Source organism: Aplysia californica, unplaced genomic scaffold (assembly GCF_000002075.1).
Source record: "Aplysia californica isolate F4 #8 unplaced genomic scaffold, AplCal3.0 scaffold00009, whole genome shotgun sequence".
Lineage (NCBI taxonomy): Eukaryota > Metazoa > Mollusca > Gastropoda > Aplysiida > Aplysiidae > Aplysia > Aplysia californica.
Window position 1 is genome coordinate 1,790,293 of NW_004797279.1, and position 14,439 is coordinate 1,804,731.

The 14,439-nt window shown below is 37.2% G+C and overlaps 1 protein-coding gene across 5 annotated transcripts in view; it reads right to left on the reverse strand.

The window, feature by feature from the left end:
- Window positions 1-14,439, reverse strand: part of LOC101847462 (dynactin subunit 1) — a 57,058-nt gene that overhangs the window by 37,389 nt on the left and 5,230 nt on the right. For all 5 annotated transcript variants that reach the window (XM_013082664.2, XM_013082661.2, XM_013082682.2 and 2 more), the window contains exons 2-15: window positions 13,366-13,472; window positions 13,020-13,135; window positions 10,881-11,046; window positions 9,747-9,970; window positions 9,167-9,373; window positions 8,171-8,242; window positions 7,067-7,174; window positions 5,236-5,332; window positions 4,900-4,978; window positions 3,894-4,053; window positions 2,591-2,695; window positions 1,609-1,710; window positions 1,106-1,195; window positions 609-716 (exon numbers count right to left, since the gene is read on the reverse strand). In XM_013082664.2, coding sequence (XP_012938118.1) covers window positions 609-716; window positions 1,106-1,195; window positions 1,609-1,710; window positions 2,591-2,695; window positions 3,894-4,053; window positions 4,900-4,978; window positions 5,236-5,332; window positions 7,067-7,174; window positions 8,171-8,242; window positions 9,167-9,373; window positions 9,747-9,970; window positions 10,881-11,046; window positions 13,020-13,135; window positions 13,366-13,468 — 1,737 coding nt within the window. In that variant the 5' untranslated portion in view covers window positions 13,469-13,472. The remainder of the gene's footprint in view (window positions 1-608; window positions 717-1,105; window positions 1,196-1,608; window positions 1,711-2,590; window positions 2,696-3,893; window positions 4,054-4,899; window positions 4,979-5,235; window positions 5,333-7,066; window positions 7,175-8,170; window positions 8,243-9,166; window positions 9,374-9,746; window positions 9,971-10,880; window positions 11,047-13,019; window positions 13,136-13,365; window positions 13,473-14,439) is intronic.

The following is a 14,439-nucleotide window of genomic DNA, read 5'->3' on the forward strand; positions in this document are numbered from 1 at the left end:
CACATGTGCAATCACCACATGACATATATATCATATAAAATAGTCTTTTGCGATGGAAAAAAAAAAGGCTACCATAACATCGTGAGAATTGACTACTAACGTATACATATCATTTGCACAATATTTAAAAAATCAGACTAGTGAATGAATGGCATGGTCTATTAGACTGAACTGATACAAATCTTAATGAGCCCAATCCTGAAAAATAGAAACATCTCAATGAACACCAAAATGAAAGTCCTGAAATGCTATGTTTGGTCAACCCTTCTATAAGGCTGTGAATGCTGGACAATCACTAAAGATGAGGTAGTGCTTGATGAAGTGCTCGGGACGCTCAATGTTCAAAACAATCAGGAAACGACAAATGCAGTTTTTGGGACACCTGAATAGACATAAGGGTCTTGAACATCTAGCTCTCACTGGCAAAATTGAGGGCAAGCGAGGCAGGGGTAGGCCCAGAATAACATACTTAGGGAACCAAAACAAATGGGTAACAGTGAAAGATCAGGGAAACGTAGCTTTTTTGAGAGCAGCCGAGCAAAGGAATGAATGGAAAACCATGATCGCCGATGTCTGTCGTAGATCTGGCACTGGATGATGATACAAACCTTTGCATAGGCCTTAGTCTCAGCAAACTTTGTCTTGAAGTCCATCAGTTCCACAGTGGGAGTCTCTACTTTAGTTTCAGTTTCCTGCTGCTTGTTTCGAAGCTGCTCCTGTGATTGTGAAAATAGACAAATAAAACATAATGGACTGTAGCCAATAAACAGATCGATAGTCTGGAGTCTGAAATATTTGCATCTCAGACATATTTCTTTTTCATTTTCAAAGCCTGCCAATAGGAAAAAAAATTACGAGCTCCCCCTCCTACTTTTCATGAGAAAGCGATATATTCCTGAAAAACATGCCCGGAAAAATAAATACACAAAGGACGCTTATCACTTTTTCCTCTTTCACATTATAATACATGAAATTAAGTCTGTATCACAGAACCAGTTGTAAAAGAAATACTGAAAAACAATTATGAAAAATCCTTTTCTTTTGTTTTGTTCATTTATCACCTGAAATGCTTCAGAAAAACAGATCCGCCTTAGAAGCAAACTACCTGTAGGTTGGCCACCAGATCACGGAACTTGTTAAGGGTAGTATCATAGTCAGCAAATGTTTCTTGGTTGGCATCTATTTTCCTTTGAAGCTGGAAAAAGACAGGAGACAGCATTTTTTAAAAGGTTATAACATGAATCAAAGCGGCCCCCCCCTCCCCCACTGAAGAGCTATTTCAAATTCAATCCCTTAATCATATCTGTCCTGCTTTTATACACTCCTTAAATAATTTCAAACAAAATGCTATTCCACAGTCAAAGTGAATAAATGTGTGGCATCGTGGTGAAATATGGCACTTGTAAAAATAATGAAATCTTAAAAATGCTATTTTTCTGCCTGTTGGGCAATTTTGCTAGTAATGATATTGCAACAAATGAAGATTAAAATAGTCTGTTTTATAACTATAAATAACCTAGGGTTACCAGTCCCGAAAACAGGCACTTGAGGAGATCATAAATTACATAGCGTGATATTGATGACAACCCACTTCATAACCTCACATACCTCTAGCAGCTTGATACTCTTCAGGTCCACCTCCTCCCTCAGTTCCAGTTCTGTGGCTCGGGCGTTTTCCTGTAACTCTTCATTCATGTCATTCAGGGCTTCCTGGAAAATACATAAAAATACACCCAATACATTCATTTGTTATTTGGACATTCTGAAAGTACTTTAGTTCTTTACAAAGACTAAAATACAAGATCATCGAATGAGAAAGTGCAGCAACTGACATTCTTTTAAACAATAAGTATTCAAAACTGTTCAAAAGCAAATATTAGACTCTTCCTACAAGGCAGGTAAAGATGGTGGGCATTGGCCAAACTCTTAACACACATTTTTCTGCATCCAATAAATTCATGCTCAACAGATAACTATGGTTCTTTATCATTGGCAAGTTCGAGAGGAGCAAAACTAGAAAACGGAGACTACATATTTTCCTATCCCAAAACAGACTTCCATATTCAGACCCTCAAAAACATTTTAAATAGTACGTTTTTATATATGCCGGTTGGAAGTTATGCACATTTTATTACCATAGGTCCAAGCAAGAATGTAAACAAACATCAAAACAAATTATACTCTGCATTTGTAGTTAGTTATTTTAGATTTAGTTTAAATAGAGTTTAACAGCACTTGCAAAACAAATGAGTGACATAAGAGTATTGAAGAATATAGAAGTTACTAGAAAGTAACATACAAAAAAAAGGAAGAGAGACAAGGACGATAGATGTTTGATAAAAAAGATGAAGAAGTTAGTATTTCTTAAAAGGTAGAAAAAAAACAAAACAGGTGTATCCATTCTTCGAGACTGAACTATTGAGGAAAGTACCTTCTGTTATCTTGGACCTGCCTCAACCTTTAATTCCTATTATTTCTCTTCCTATTAGTTCTCTGTGTGTTGGCAGATAGATAAAAATCTACAAACAGAGGCATTAAAAAAATGTAACAATACTACTTAAAACATCAATATGCCAAAATATTTCCTCACCAGATCATTCTTCTCCTCCTCTATTTCTCCAATCTTGTCTTCCAGCTGCAAATTCCTCTCAGTCAGCTGTTCCACCATCTCTTCTGCCCCTAAGGCAGCATCCACCTGAAAGATAAAACGCCATAAACAGCATGAAGAATAACACAAGGCCTGGGACATCCGCTGATAGCACATAAAGAATGTCACAAGGCCTGGGACATCCGATGATACTACATAAAGAATAACACAAGGCCTCTGAGACATCCGATGAAACCTCTTAAAAAATAACATAAAGAATAACACAAGGCCTAGGACATCCGATGATACCACATAAAGAATAACAAGGCCTGGGACATCCTATGCCTGGAACATGCGATGATACCTTATAGAGAATACTACAAGGCCTGGGACATCCTATGCCTGGAATATGCGATGATACCTTATAGAGAATACTACAAGGCCTGGGACATCTGATGAAACCATATAAAGAATAACATGAGGCCTGGGACATCCGATGATACCACATAAAGAATAACACAAGGCTTGGAACATCTGCTGATACCATATAACGAATACTACACAGCCTGGAACATCTGATGATACCACATAAATAACACAAGGCCAAGAACATCTGATGATACTTCATTTTAAAAAATACAACAAGACCTGAGACATCCGATGATACCTCATTAAGAATACTGCAAAGCCTGGAACATTTCACGATACCCCATTAAGAATAACCCAAGCCTTGGGACACAAATCACACAGTGACTCTTAAAAAAACAAACCACAAGGCTTTCTTTGGATTGGGTCAGGATTCATTCAGAATTTAATCCAGGTGGCGGAGCGGTTAGTGCGCTCGTCTGCAAAGCGGAAAGTCGGGGTTCAAGCCTCGGTTCGGACACAGATTTTTTTTGCCCCGTCGTGTCCACCCAGCAGTAATGGGTACCTGACTTCGAGTTGAGGAAGTAAAGGCGACGTGGAAAGGAAGTGGCCACGCTACCACAATATGCCGAGGGCCCAACTTTACTTAATCAGTCTTAACAGGACCACACTTCTTCAACTGTCAACTACTAAGGTGCCTCTTATGAGCACAAGAATCCTCTGAGTTTTTCATTTTTTTCCTCCCACCTACTATGGAACAAGAATTCGAAAACTTGAACCCCCTCTCCCCCTATTTACTCAGCATGTTACCTAAAACATTGGGACTAAATTCTGGTACTTTGGCAGGAGAGGCACACAATGATCTATAATCAATTACTATTGCATAAATCAACATTTTACTTAGCATCAGCTGCAGCGCAACACCACCACCACCACTTACTTGTTCTTTGAGGTCAATCAGCTCCTTCTCATGCTGAGTGACCTGTAGCTGCAGTCGTTCCTTGTCCTTGCGCAGAACACCCAGTTCTCCCTCTTGTTTCTCCAGCTGCTTCTCACTCCGCTGACGATCCTGCTTCTCCGAGTTCAACATGTCCCTTAACCTAGAGGAAGGTGTGAAAACGCAAAATAGTAATAATAATAAAAATAATAGCAACAACAACAATCATCATTACAACAACAGTAATAAGAGTAATAACAAAAATAATAACAAAAACAAATGTTATCTGTATTGTGCCTTTCCTGATGTGGAGCTAGGTAGGCACTGTAAATGCTCACCCAAAAGCAGACTGCATACTTGTGCTATGGTTTACAAAAATACAACCACACAAATTATATATCAATCTACCTGACATATTAGTATGTTTGCCCTGAAGACTAATTTTGGTAAAGTATCAAGAACTGACCAGCCATAAGAGTCATTCTAAAGTAATGTGGTTAGCTTCAGACAGCTAAGCATCGGATAAAATATATTTATTAAAATTTTTCCTTGTTCACTTGCTTTGAGCAAACATGAGTATACCTGTATTTGTGTATCCTTTAGTCTTTGATAACTTTGTCAAAATTTGTAAGGACATATGTGCAACTAATCAAACAAATGACCTTATCAGCATCACCAGCTAAAACAATAGCACACCTCTATGGCCTTTGAAAAGCAAGTCTAGTTCTCAGAAGGCTTTGCAAAAAAAAATAAGGGGACAAATGTTCTTGTGTTATTGAATAAGGCAATTCTGGAACTCACATTGTCGCTTCATAAAATACTAAAATGTCAATCTCCATGTTTAACACAAATAATGTTAGTCACCACCAACACATCAACCATCTTCAATTGTTAACCAAGCAGGTGCTTGCTGTATTTTCTATTTCATCAACTTCTTTCAAATGCTCCAAGAGAAATGTGGCATTGCTTGAGCTAACTTATTGCAAACAAATACTCAACAACAACTTACTTCACAAGAGCCTCCTTCATTCTCTCATTCTGCTGCTCCAGCTGCTTCATCTCAAAAGTGGCAGCCACACCATCTGACCCTGCCATTGGTACGCACAAAAAAACAAAACAAACATAAGTCAATCAGCCTTATAAAAGTCCTTTCTCACACACAACTAGCTGAATGAACAGAGAAATATAAGTACATATCTGTCACTTCATTCAGAAAACTTCATTAGTTCATGTTTCTCCTTAATTTTCTCTGTGCAGTTGTACACACATCTTTCCCTACTAAAGAAATTAATTTATCAAGCTTCAAATTTTCAAACATATGAGACATAAAACCTGTATACAATACCTTTCTCTGAGATTTCACTTCTCAACAATTCAAGGTCAACTGTGAGCTCTTCCACTTTCTCCTTCATTGAGTCCAGCTCTTGCTGTAAACCTTCAGCCTGCAACATCAATGAACATTTAAGCTTCATTTCAAGGGACTTCTCATAGCGCAGAAGCGTCGGAAAAGTCAAAGACATGTGGCAGGTTTCACAATTTTATGTGCACTGAGGTGGTGAGATATTTCAATGCCAATAAGTTTATGTTTTGTTGAAATAAACAATTTTTCAAACTGTGTTTGTGTTGTATTTACTTCAAATAAACTAGAAAACCATTAAAATTTGTTGATTTTTTAATTGTTCATTTTTTATGACTGATCTTAGGACATCTTTTGTTGCTTTTCTTAAGGACACCATTTCCCATTTTCTAGTTCTAGTTAGATTGCTCATCTGGATAAGGCCAAAAACTCCTGTTTCCACAAAAATATTGTGTAGAATTTGGAAAATAGCCTTGAAAAGTGGTTACAACAGCAAACCTCAAGCCTGCATGTCCTTAGACAATAGGGCAATATTTTTATCGCACCAGTCCTTTTGAATTAGGGTGCTCTCAAAATGCCATCTAAGCCTACCTTTTTACAAAATCTGTGGAAAACTTGCCCCCATGTCAAACTAACACTTATTCTGAGAGTGTAAGTCGGAAAAAGTTAGTTTTTTAGTCATAGGTTAAGAAATTATGGGCCAATATATCTCATGTGACCCGTGTCCATCCGAAAATCCATCACAATCGACATCGAACAAAGAAAGCTTTATCCATACCACGTGACGGAAAACTCGCATTCTTTCCTTGTTCCCGTAATCGCGGGGACGAATATTTTGTATTCGCACACTTCGTCCGCAATCAGGTTTAGAATGTTGTCCATCCGATAATGAACGACCTAATAACGATCGACAGGAATGTTAGTTTTGTGTAAATATTCCGTATTTTCTTATCAAATCGGACTATCTCATACTTTTTTGTGTTTATTTGTTCAACTTTGATATAAGATTAGATGAAAAATTACAAGAATGGAGTAAATAATGTGAACAGTAAATCATTCCGATCAAAAGAACATCACAAATGCGCAATTTGAGTAGAACATGGTTATGTAACAAATAGAGTAATCTGGGTATAAATCTTGGGTTTCCAGCATTTTTTCTTCCTAAGTAAGCTGTTTGAGTGTTCTTTGGTGGATTGTGAATATTTTTGTGTTGTATTTGTGTACTTTATGCGATTTACAGAAAGATTTCAGTAAGCTTCTTCATTTAGTGAAAATCGGGGGGAGTTAATTTTGAAGGTCTCTTATGTACACTGCGATGAGCTGTCGCTCATAAAATATGCATTTCTAGTATTCTGAAATGTTAACGTTTCAAACAGTATATCATATGTCATGTTTTATAATACTTCATATTTGGTAAATTTTGGGAAATGCTGGGCACTCAAATTGTGAAACCTGCCAAGTAGCTTATTATTTTAAATTGCCATCTTGGTAATAATATATCAAACATAAATACACCCCCCTAAAAAAACAACAACACCCATAACAACAGAAGTTAAAGGAAAATAAGATCAAAAAGAGATGATTGGATAATCTAAATATGACTTAATAAACCTCTCATTAAAAAAAGAGGCCCAAATGTAGTGCTACACAAACTATCAGTCAACGAAAGGACAATGGAGGGACAAAATGCAAATTAAAATACACAACACTACAATTATAGAAAACGACTCTACAGAAAAGACCCACCACAGAATAAGTTTTTTGCACAGAAAGGACTAGCAGACTTATTCTTTTAAAAACCCAATAGACAGAGACCCACCTTTTCCTCAGCCATCTCCTTATCAAGAGTAGCCATCTCTACAGTCTCTGTCACATCCGCCATCTCTTCCTTGTACACCTCATACTCTTGTTGAAGCTCAGAAAGTTCCTGAAAACATTACCAAGAATGATGCAGTCTAAGTCTCATGGGAAATTCAAAGACAAGACGAACAAAACTGAATGACACATAAATGCATTTAACCTGCAGAGATTTTTTCATGAAACATGCACATTAATTTCAAATAAATGACTTGTTGAGCCTCAAGAACATTAGATACAGTTTTTAAAAAAATGAGTTGCAGAGATTCAGGAAAACATCATTTTCAGAAGTGTCTTGTGAGAACTTATATGTTCCAGTAGCGCTGTAACTCATTTATTTGTATTCATGATTCAGCAAGGTAAAACCTTGAACTTGCTGGATTTTTATCTTAAACATTTGGCATCCAGTTCTAGAAAATGTTCCAGGAGAAAACAGAAAATCCACCAACTTGAAATTATTGAAAATTCATTTTAAAAAAGCCCCCAGCTATAACCAAAGATGAGTAACATAAAAAACAGCACATGATTGTGCATTTCTTTCAAAAGAAGGTTGATCATATCAAGGCTATAACAAACAACTAATTCCTCTCTTCAGGACTCAAAGCACATGGAATAAACATTTGGAAGATCGAAACAATAAAAATGTTTAATATGTTAAATAATCTGAAGTGTTCCGCTTATGTCCTCATCTTGCCTCACTTTTATTAGAATAAAGGGAGTACATTCATAAGCAGAGACATTTATCTTGACTACAAACATTTCATCCACAAACTGCTAAAAATACAAACAGGGAGCGGAAAACAAAAATTTGTATCAATTTTTTTTTGTTTTCAAGGGGCCTACTCCAGAAACAGTGAACCACTTAATGCATAATATTATGTGTTGAAATAACAAATCATTCTCTGAATGTCATCTCATAATCTTCCCTGCAATTTTTCTCCAAGAACGTGTCCATTATATTCTTGTTTAGTACCATATGCCTAAAAGTCTCCAGTTCAGTTGTGGAATTCTTAGGTTACTACAAAATGCAAGCTGAAAAGGTACAAAGAACAAAGTGAATCAATACCTTCTTAGATGCTTGCAACTGCCTCTGTAAGTCAGCATGAGTCTCTTGCATCTTTGACTTATACTCTTGAAGCTGTTGAACAAAAGTGATAAAAAGACATAAATATCACTGAGCACAGATATGCTCTATACAAAAGGAGTGGATTCAAAAGAAGCAGCTTCAATTATACATTATCAGTACTATCTTCATCTCTGTGAATTCTATTGCAAAAGAAAGTATGCGATATTTCAAGCTCACAAAAGACCAATATATAAAAGAAAGTAAAATTAGGCCTATATATTACTAGACATGTCAAAAATATTTGTTTCTAGAACCTCAGTAACTTTTTATTGATGTGAATTGTACTTGTAAAAAAACAATAAGTGAGGAATGTTGTAACAAATAAAAACATAAAAATGCTCCCACAACGCTGCATCAAGTTCTACTGAGAACACCGAGGTTAAAAATGTAGTTAAGTATTAACAAGCCAAGTTTAAATTTAAATTACAAGATTACTTTCAAGCAATCTAATTTGTTCCATCAAGTAATTGTACATCTCGAATCTCATCTAATATTGACATTTGGAAATGATTTCCCCCTTTCACCTCTATATAACCAATGCTCCAAATTTGTTGGCAACACTCTATTAAAATTCCTTTCAGTGTATAATGTTATCCAGCATGAGGTGATAGTTGCAGCACATAACACTGTTCGCTAGGTAAATGTAATGACATGCACTACAGGACATGTTAAGGGAAAACAAGATGTGAATAAAATAAATAGCGTGTCACCTATCCAAGTAACAAATTGGATGACATGGAAGAGGTTTAATACCTCAATAAACACTGTAAGATCTTATGACGCTGTACGTCCAATAGGACCAAGCCAAAGAGGCGTAGACTGCGAAAGCCTCCCCTACCAACCCAAGCTCAAACCAGGGTCATCCACATAGTAGTCTGACCAGATAGTAACTAAGTTATTTTTGGCATACCAAAGAGTAAAGGATAAAAAAAGTACCTGCTGCAACTGAATTTTTGTCTTCTCAAATTCCTTGAGCTTCACTTTGTCCTCGCCTCTCTTGATCTTGAGAGTCTCCAGTTTCTCGTTGAGGTCCTTGACTTCTGTCTTCAGACCTTCTATCTCCTGCTGCTGTTGTACATTAGTCAAACGTTCATCAATTGAGGATTGAGAGCTGGACATGGCGCTAAGCTGGCTCAAACTCATCTGAAAAAAACAACCCCACAACAAACCCACAATCAAAACAATATAGCTGAACAGACAAAAATTTATCATCAATCACTAATATAAAAATATCACATTTTGACAAACGTCTTTCTTCAAGTTAAGTTAATCACAACTGCTAAACTTTCTTCATCATCATGTTTACAATTAAAACAGAAGTATTCATGTGTTCTTTAACAGTTACAGTAAAATAAAGAAATAAAGAGTTTTTGTTAGTTGAAATATAACCCACAAGCTGATACAATAATGTTCGTATTTCAACAAGAATGAAAATCAAATCAGAAAAAAGCACATTTTAAAGCACCGATGAACAATCCCTGATATAAAAAAAAAGGCAAGGAACAAAGGATATTACCTGGGCAGACTGAGACAAAGCCGGGGCAGGCGTGTCTGGAACTTTCACCTCAGGTGGAGCGGCCGGTTGAGGAGTAGCACTCGGCTTGTCGTCTGCAGGTGTGGACTCCTTGCTGGTCCTAGGCAGTCGCAAGCGGCCAGCTGGGGTGGCTGATGGGTCCGCGGATGATCCCTTCCCCGCAGGAGTGGGGGCTGAGCTGTTGGAATCTCCAAGACTTTCAGTGCCTTTAAAAGAAATTTTCTCTTAGATATGAGGAGAAAAAATACATGCCATTCCTTTCATTGCAAACACTTAAGTTCAGTGTGAACTGCAGAAAAAATTTATAACAAACTTCTGTTTACCACATTATATTATGTCGCCACTAATAAAGAAATAAAAGACCATGAAGCCAGTCTCAATGAAAACCCATGCCTCCATCTTTAAAATATTTAATGATTTCTTACAATTAAACTTAAACTTTCACTTTACACTGATTTTGTGATGCTATTCAAATTTGTTCTGACAGTTCAAAAACCAAACTTCATTAGCACTGAATTTTGAATTCTATCTAATTGCACTTACAGCACACACAATGGTAATGCATCGACAAAATGACAATGATGACAATGGTAACCTTTACTGATCTGACAATGAGAAAATTCCAGGTACACTTCCTGTTCTTTAAGAAGACCTACTCAAAAACAAAAAGTTCACAAAATGGCAATTAAAAGTGGATCTGTCTGCTTTCTGCTCTTACTTAACACAACTTGAAATTTGTCCCAGACACAGACAATAGCAATACAGACTTCTTTTCCATATGCTGCCACTTTCTCATACTTGCTGTTTCTGCTTCCCTTTTGCTCTTTTCTTACAAATTAATTCTCTCTAAAAATGACAAAACACAGGAAGACACAACAATGAGATCAGAAAGTCAACCAAACATATACACTACAATATGTCAAAGTAAAGGAGAAAAGAACACGGCATCATAAACAGATAAAAAAACTAACTTTGAGATGGACAAAAGTCACAGGGGATAGACAAGTCAAAAAGCAAATGGAAAAGGCAGTGAAAGAAAAGGTATACAAGAAAAAGGAGAAAAAAAGACTTCAATGAGAGGCAGACAAAGGTCACTAAAAGACAAAAAAATATTACTTTTGGTCATAGATCCTGGGGGTTTGATCCCGGATCTCTTATGACCTGCTGGTGTGCTGGTGGGACGTGCAGAAGAGCCAGGAGGCCGGAGCCCACTGGGTTTTGGTGTGGCTGCAGCACTGTGAGCAGGCTGTTTGACCGGACCCTGATCCTCCAAAGGTGTGATCTACATAGAACAGGCATTGTGATGTATCTATTAAGCATTTTTCATATATTCATATGTTAAGACACATTCACTTCACATAGCACATGGCAAAACAAGAATAAAATTTCTCTTTGAAGAATAAAAGTTCAAAACTATAAAGTTCCTGCATTTTTCAAAAAATCGTAAACACAAACTCATAAACCTTTGAGGCCTCTTAACTCACTGACTACCATTACCGACACGGCTTTGGACCCACACCCCTTTTGGTTTCCATTTCTGAACTTCACTGTTTTTACACTGTTTACTAACCCATGATTGGCATTGGTAATTGCTTAAAGTGAAGACATGCTATTCCATAATAGCATCTCTTAATCCATTAATGTAGGCTCTTTTTTTGTTGTTATGTGAGGTGAGCTACAACAGGTAATTTTTAGATCTGGGCTCAGCATTTCACGATTTTACGTTGAAATTACACATTGTCCAGCCTTTAGGTTAAAAAAATCGTTTGCTTTTTATGGCGTCCAATATTGAACAGGGCATACCAGATGGTCACAAATGTGACTTAGAATACTTACATCCCAATTATTTTGTTGAAAAGGGTTGACAAAAATTTGCCTTAGAGGTTGTTTCATGCACTTCCTTAACCAGTGGAGTTTATTTTTGTCCACATTTCAAATAATCATACAAACTAAAGTATGGCATGAATTGGAAATCTCTTTTAACCTCAATAAAGGCAAAGCACTACATAGAAATGATAAACAGTGAAAATTAGAAGTGTCTACTTTGAATACTTATCCGATTATGTATGTTCTAAAACACCCTTGAAATGCTTGCAGTTAGTGTTACATTTTTGGATTTCAACCCCTGGCAGTCAGTGAGTTAAAGTCAATAGTGATTGCTTTCAAACTCACTGCTCTGATAAGCTCTACTTGCACATGAAACAAAGTATTAACCTAACAATATATGAAAAAATCAAGGGCTGAATTTTCAAGATCCATGATCCTCATCATGGAGCATTGATAGACATCATTTTTTAAAAAATGTGTCGCAACACGATGGAATCAGGCCCTCGTCAATTTTGGGGCATATCAAGTTATAGGTATCACCTTAAAGCCTGTCCATTTGCCTTGCTTTTGATGGCAAAAATATCCATTTATCTAGCACACAAGTCAAGATATTGGCGATTGAAGAAGGTGGGGGTCGCCTAGATTCAGAGGTAAAATTAGTGAAAAATGGTCGCCAAAGTTGCGTTATTTCCTTAGCCTGAGAGTCTGTGGAAATGAAAATTTATATCTTTTTATGTCTTAAACCACATATAAATATGTCGGTTTTTTTGGTAAGTGTTTCACTGCGCTCGCAATTGCAAAAGGTCATCTGAGCGCACTGGACACATTAAACATTTCCAGTTGATAGGAAATTTTGCATTTTGCCTGGGTGGCGGTCGAAGCCTACTCATATAAATTTTAGACCACCAAGAGATCTTTAATATGCGCAACTTGCACAATGGACCTCCGAGACTTTTCGCCCTTGTCCGAAAAGGCTAGGTGTAGATCGTTCCTACCAGAAGATCAGGGGTGTGGCTGAAAGACAGCAGTAAGAAGGAGCCATGGAGTAGCAGTAGAGGCTGTGGAAAGAGTCAGGAGTCCAGAGGGGGGCGGGCAAAGGGTTTGAGCGGGTGGGGGCAGAAAGTGGAGACGAAAGCAGACGACAGAACATTGTAAGAGAGCAGGAAAGGAAGTGAAAGGAGAAAATTTCAGAGAAGAAAATTTTTCCTTCGGTACCCAGATTCGAACCTGGAACCTTTGAATGAGAGGTGAACACCTTATCCTCCAGGCCATGAGAGCCCCCAAATGTGTTCTTTTAATGGGCATGAAAGATGTTCAGCCAAAAAACCAAAAATTTGATGTAAAAATTTCCAGACCTTATCTTCACTTTCATAATTTTGACGAGCTGCTTATTTCACCACGCTGCCTCACAAATAGTTCAATTCTTACCTGTGACTGTCGCACAAAAATGCCATGTTCGTCAGCGCAAGTGAAGTACGTCTTCCCTTGAACTGTTCCATTGTTTTTCCCTTTGGCTTCATCCAATACTACTCCAATCCATTTACCTGGAAATAAGATTATTTGAAAAATCATAAAAAGTTTAAGTGATCATTTATTCTAAAAAATTAAAAGGCAGAATCTTGCATTTTGTTCAGTAACTGGCCAGAAATAATGAAAATGCAGAGAGATCACAATGACAAATTTACCCTGAAATAAAAAAAGAGAGTCTGAAAAAAAGCAGCACAAAAATGCTCTAAAACATTTGAATTTTTAGGTACATCTTCCAATAAATTACCTGAGCTGAAGACGGTAGTTCCAATGTAGGCCACAGCACCAATCACACCTTTTCCAACAACCTCCACTCTCGTCCCAACTTTTATTGGCGCCGGGGCTGCCATTATTCTGGAAATGCACAATCATTTATAAATTAAAGATTACACAATACATCATGTAAAACAGAAAGCTCTATTTAACTCCTTATCTTCGGCAAGCCACTCCCAGCAGTTCGCTGTCGGAACCAATGCGCCAGGTCTCTTTTTAACATTAGATGAAAAACTACTACAATAAATTCACTACTTGTTCTGATTCAATTACCAATTTAGTGATGTTTTTGTCATTTTTAGATTTTGTACAAAAAGAGGGCCCCGTACAGTTGGTACCCCCCCCTCGGAGATTAAGAGTTTAAAATACGTTTAGAGCAATAAATATGATCATTTTTACTTTTAAGCACAAAGCGGCTCTCACGAAAAATGCCGTTTGGAGAAAATTGAAGGTAAAATTTTTGCCCCTTTCAGTTTCTTTAAAAGACAAGGAGAGTTTTCTCTTATAACCAAACAAATATACACACCAATGAAACCAAACTTCTCCTGTAGGTAGGGCAATGTCCATCTTGGTGTAGGTCAAGATTTCTGGAAATCCCCGAAATCTGGGTTAGCCCGCTTGTTCTTAAAAGTGACCATATATACCACCAAGATGAGCAACTTTCAAACACAGAAACAATACAATAGCCTACAGTTCTCAGGCAAGGGTCTTCAATAAGTTTCAGAAGTAAAACAGGCATGTGATCAGGGTCAGTGATGAGGTGGCAAAGGATTGAGAAAGATTGCCTTACTTTCAAATATATTTATCATAATATATATGATATAAAAATATACATGTGTGACTACCCTTTTAACTCATTCGCTACGCCGAGCCGTGGGGGGGCGGCGCGGCTCAAGTGCCGTCAGTACGCCAAGCCGCCCCCGGCAGTTCGAGAACCGACGTTCAATTTTAGCTTGGTTTCTATTCCAATCCACATTATATCCATGTTAAAATAAAGGTCATAATATAATGTTGACTTCCGGGTCAAGCGTTTTCACCGAAAATCGAA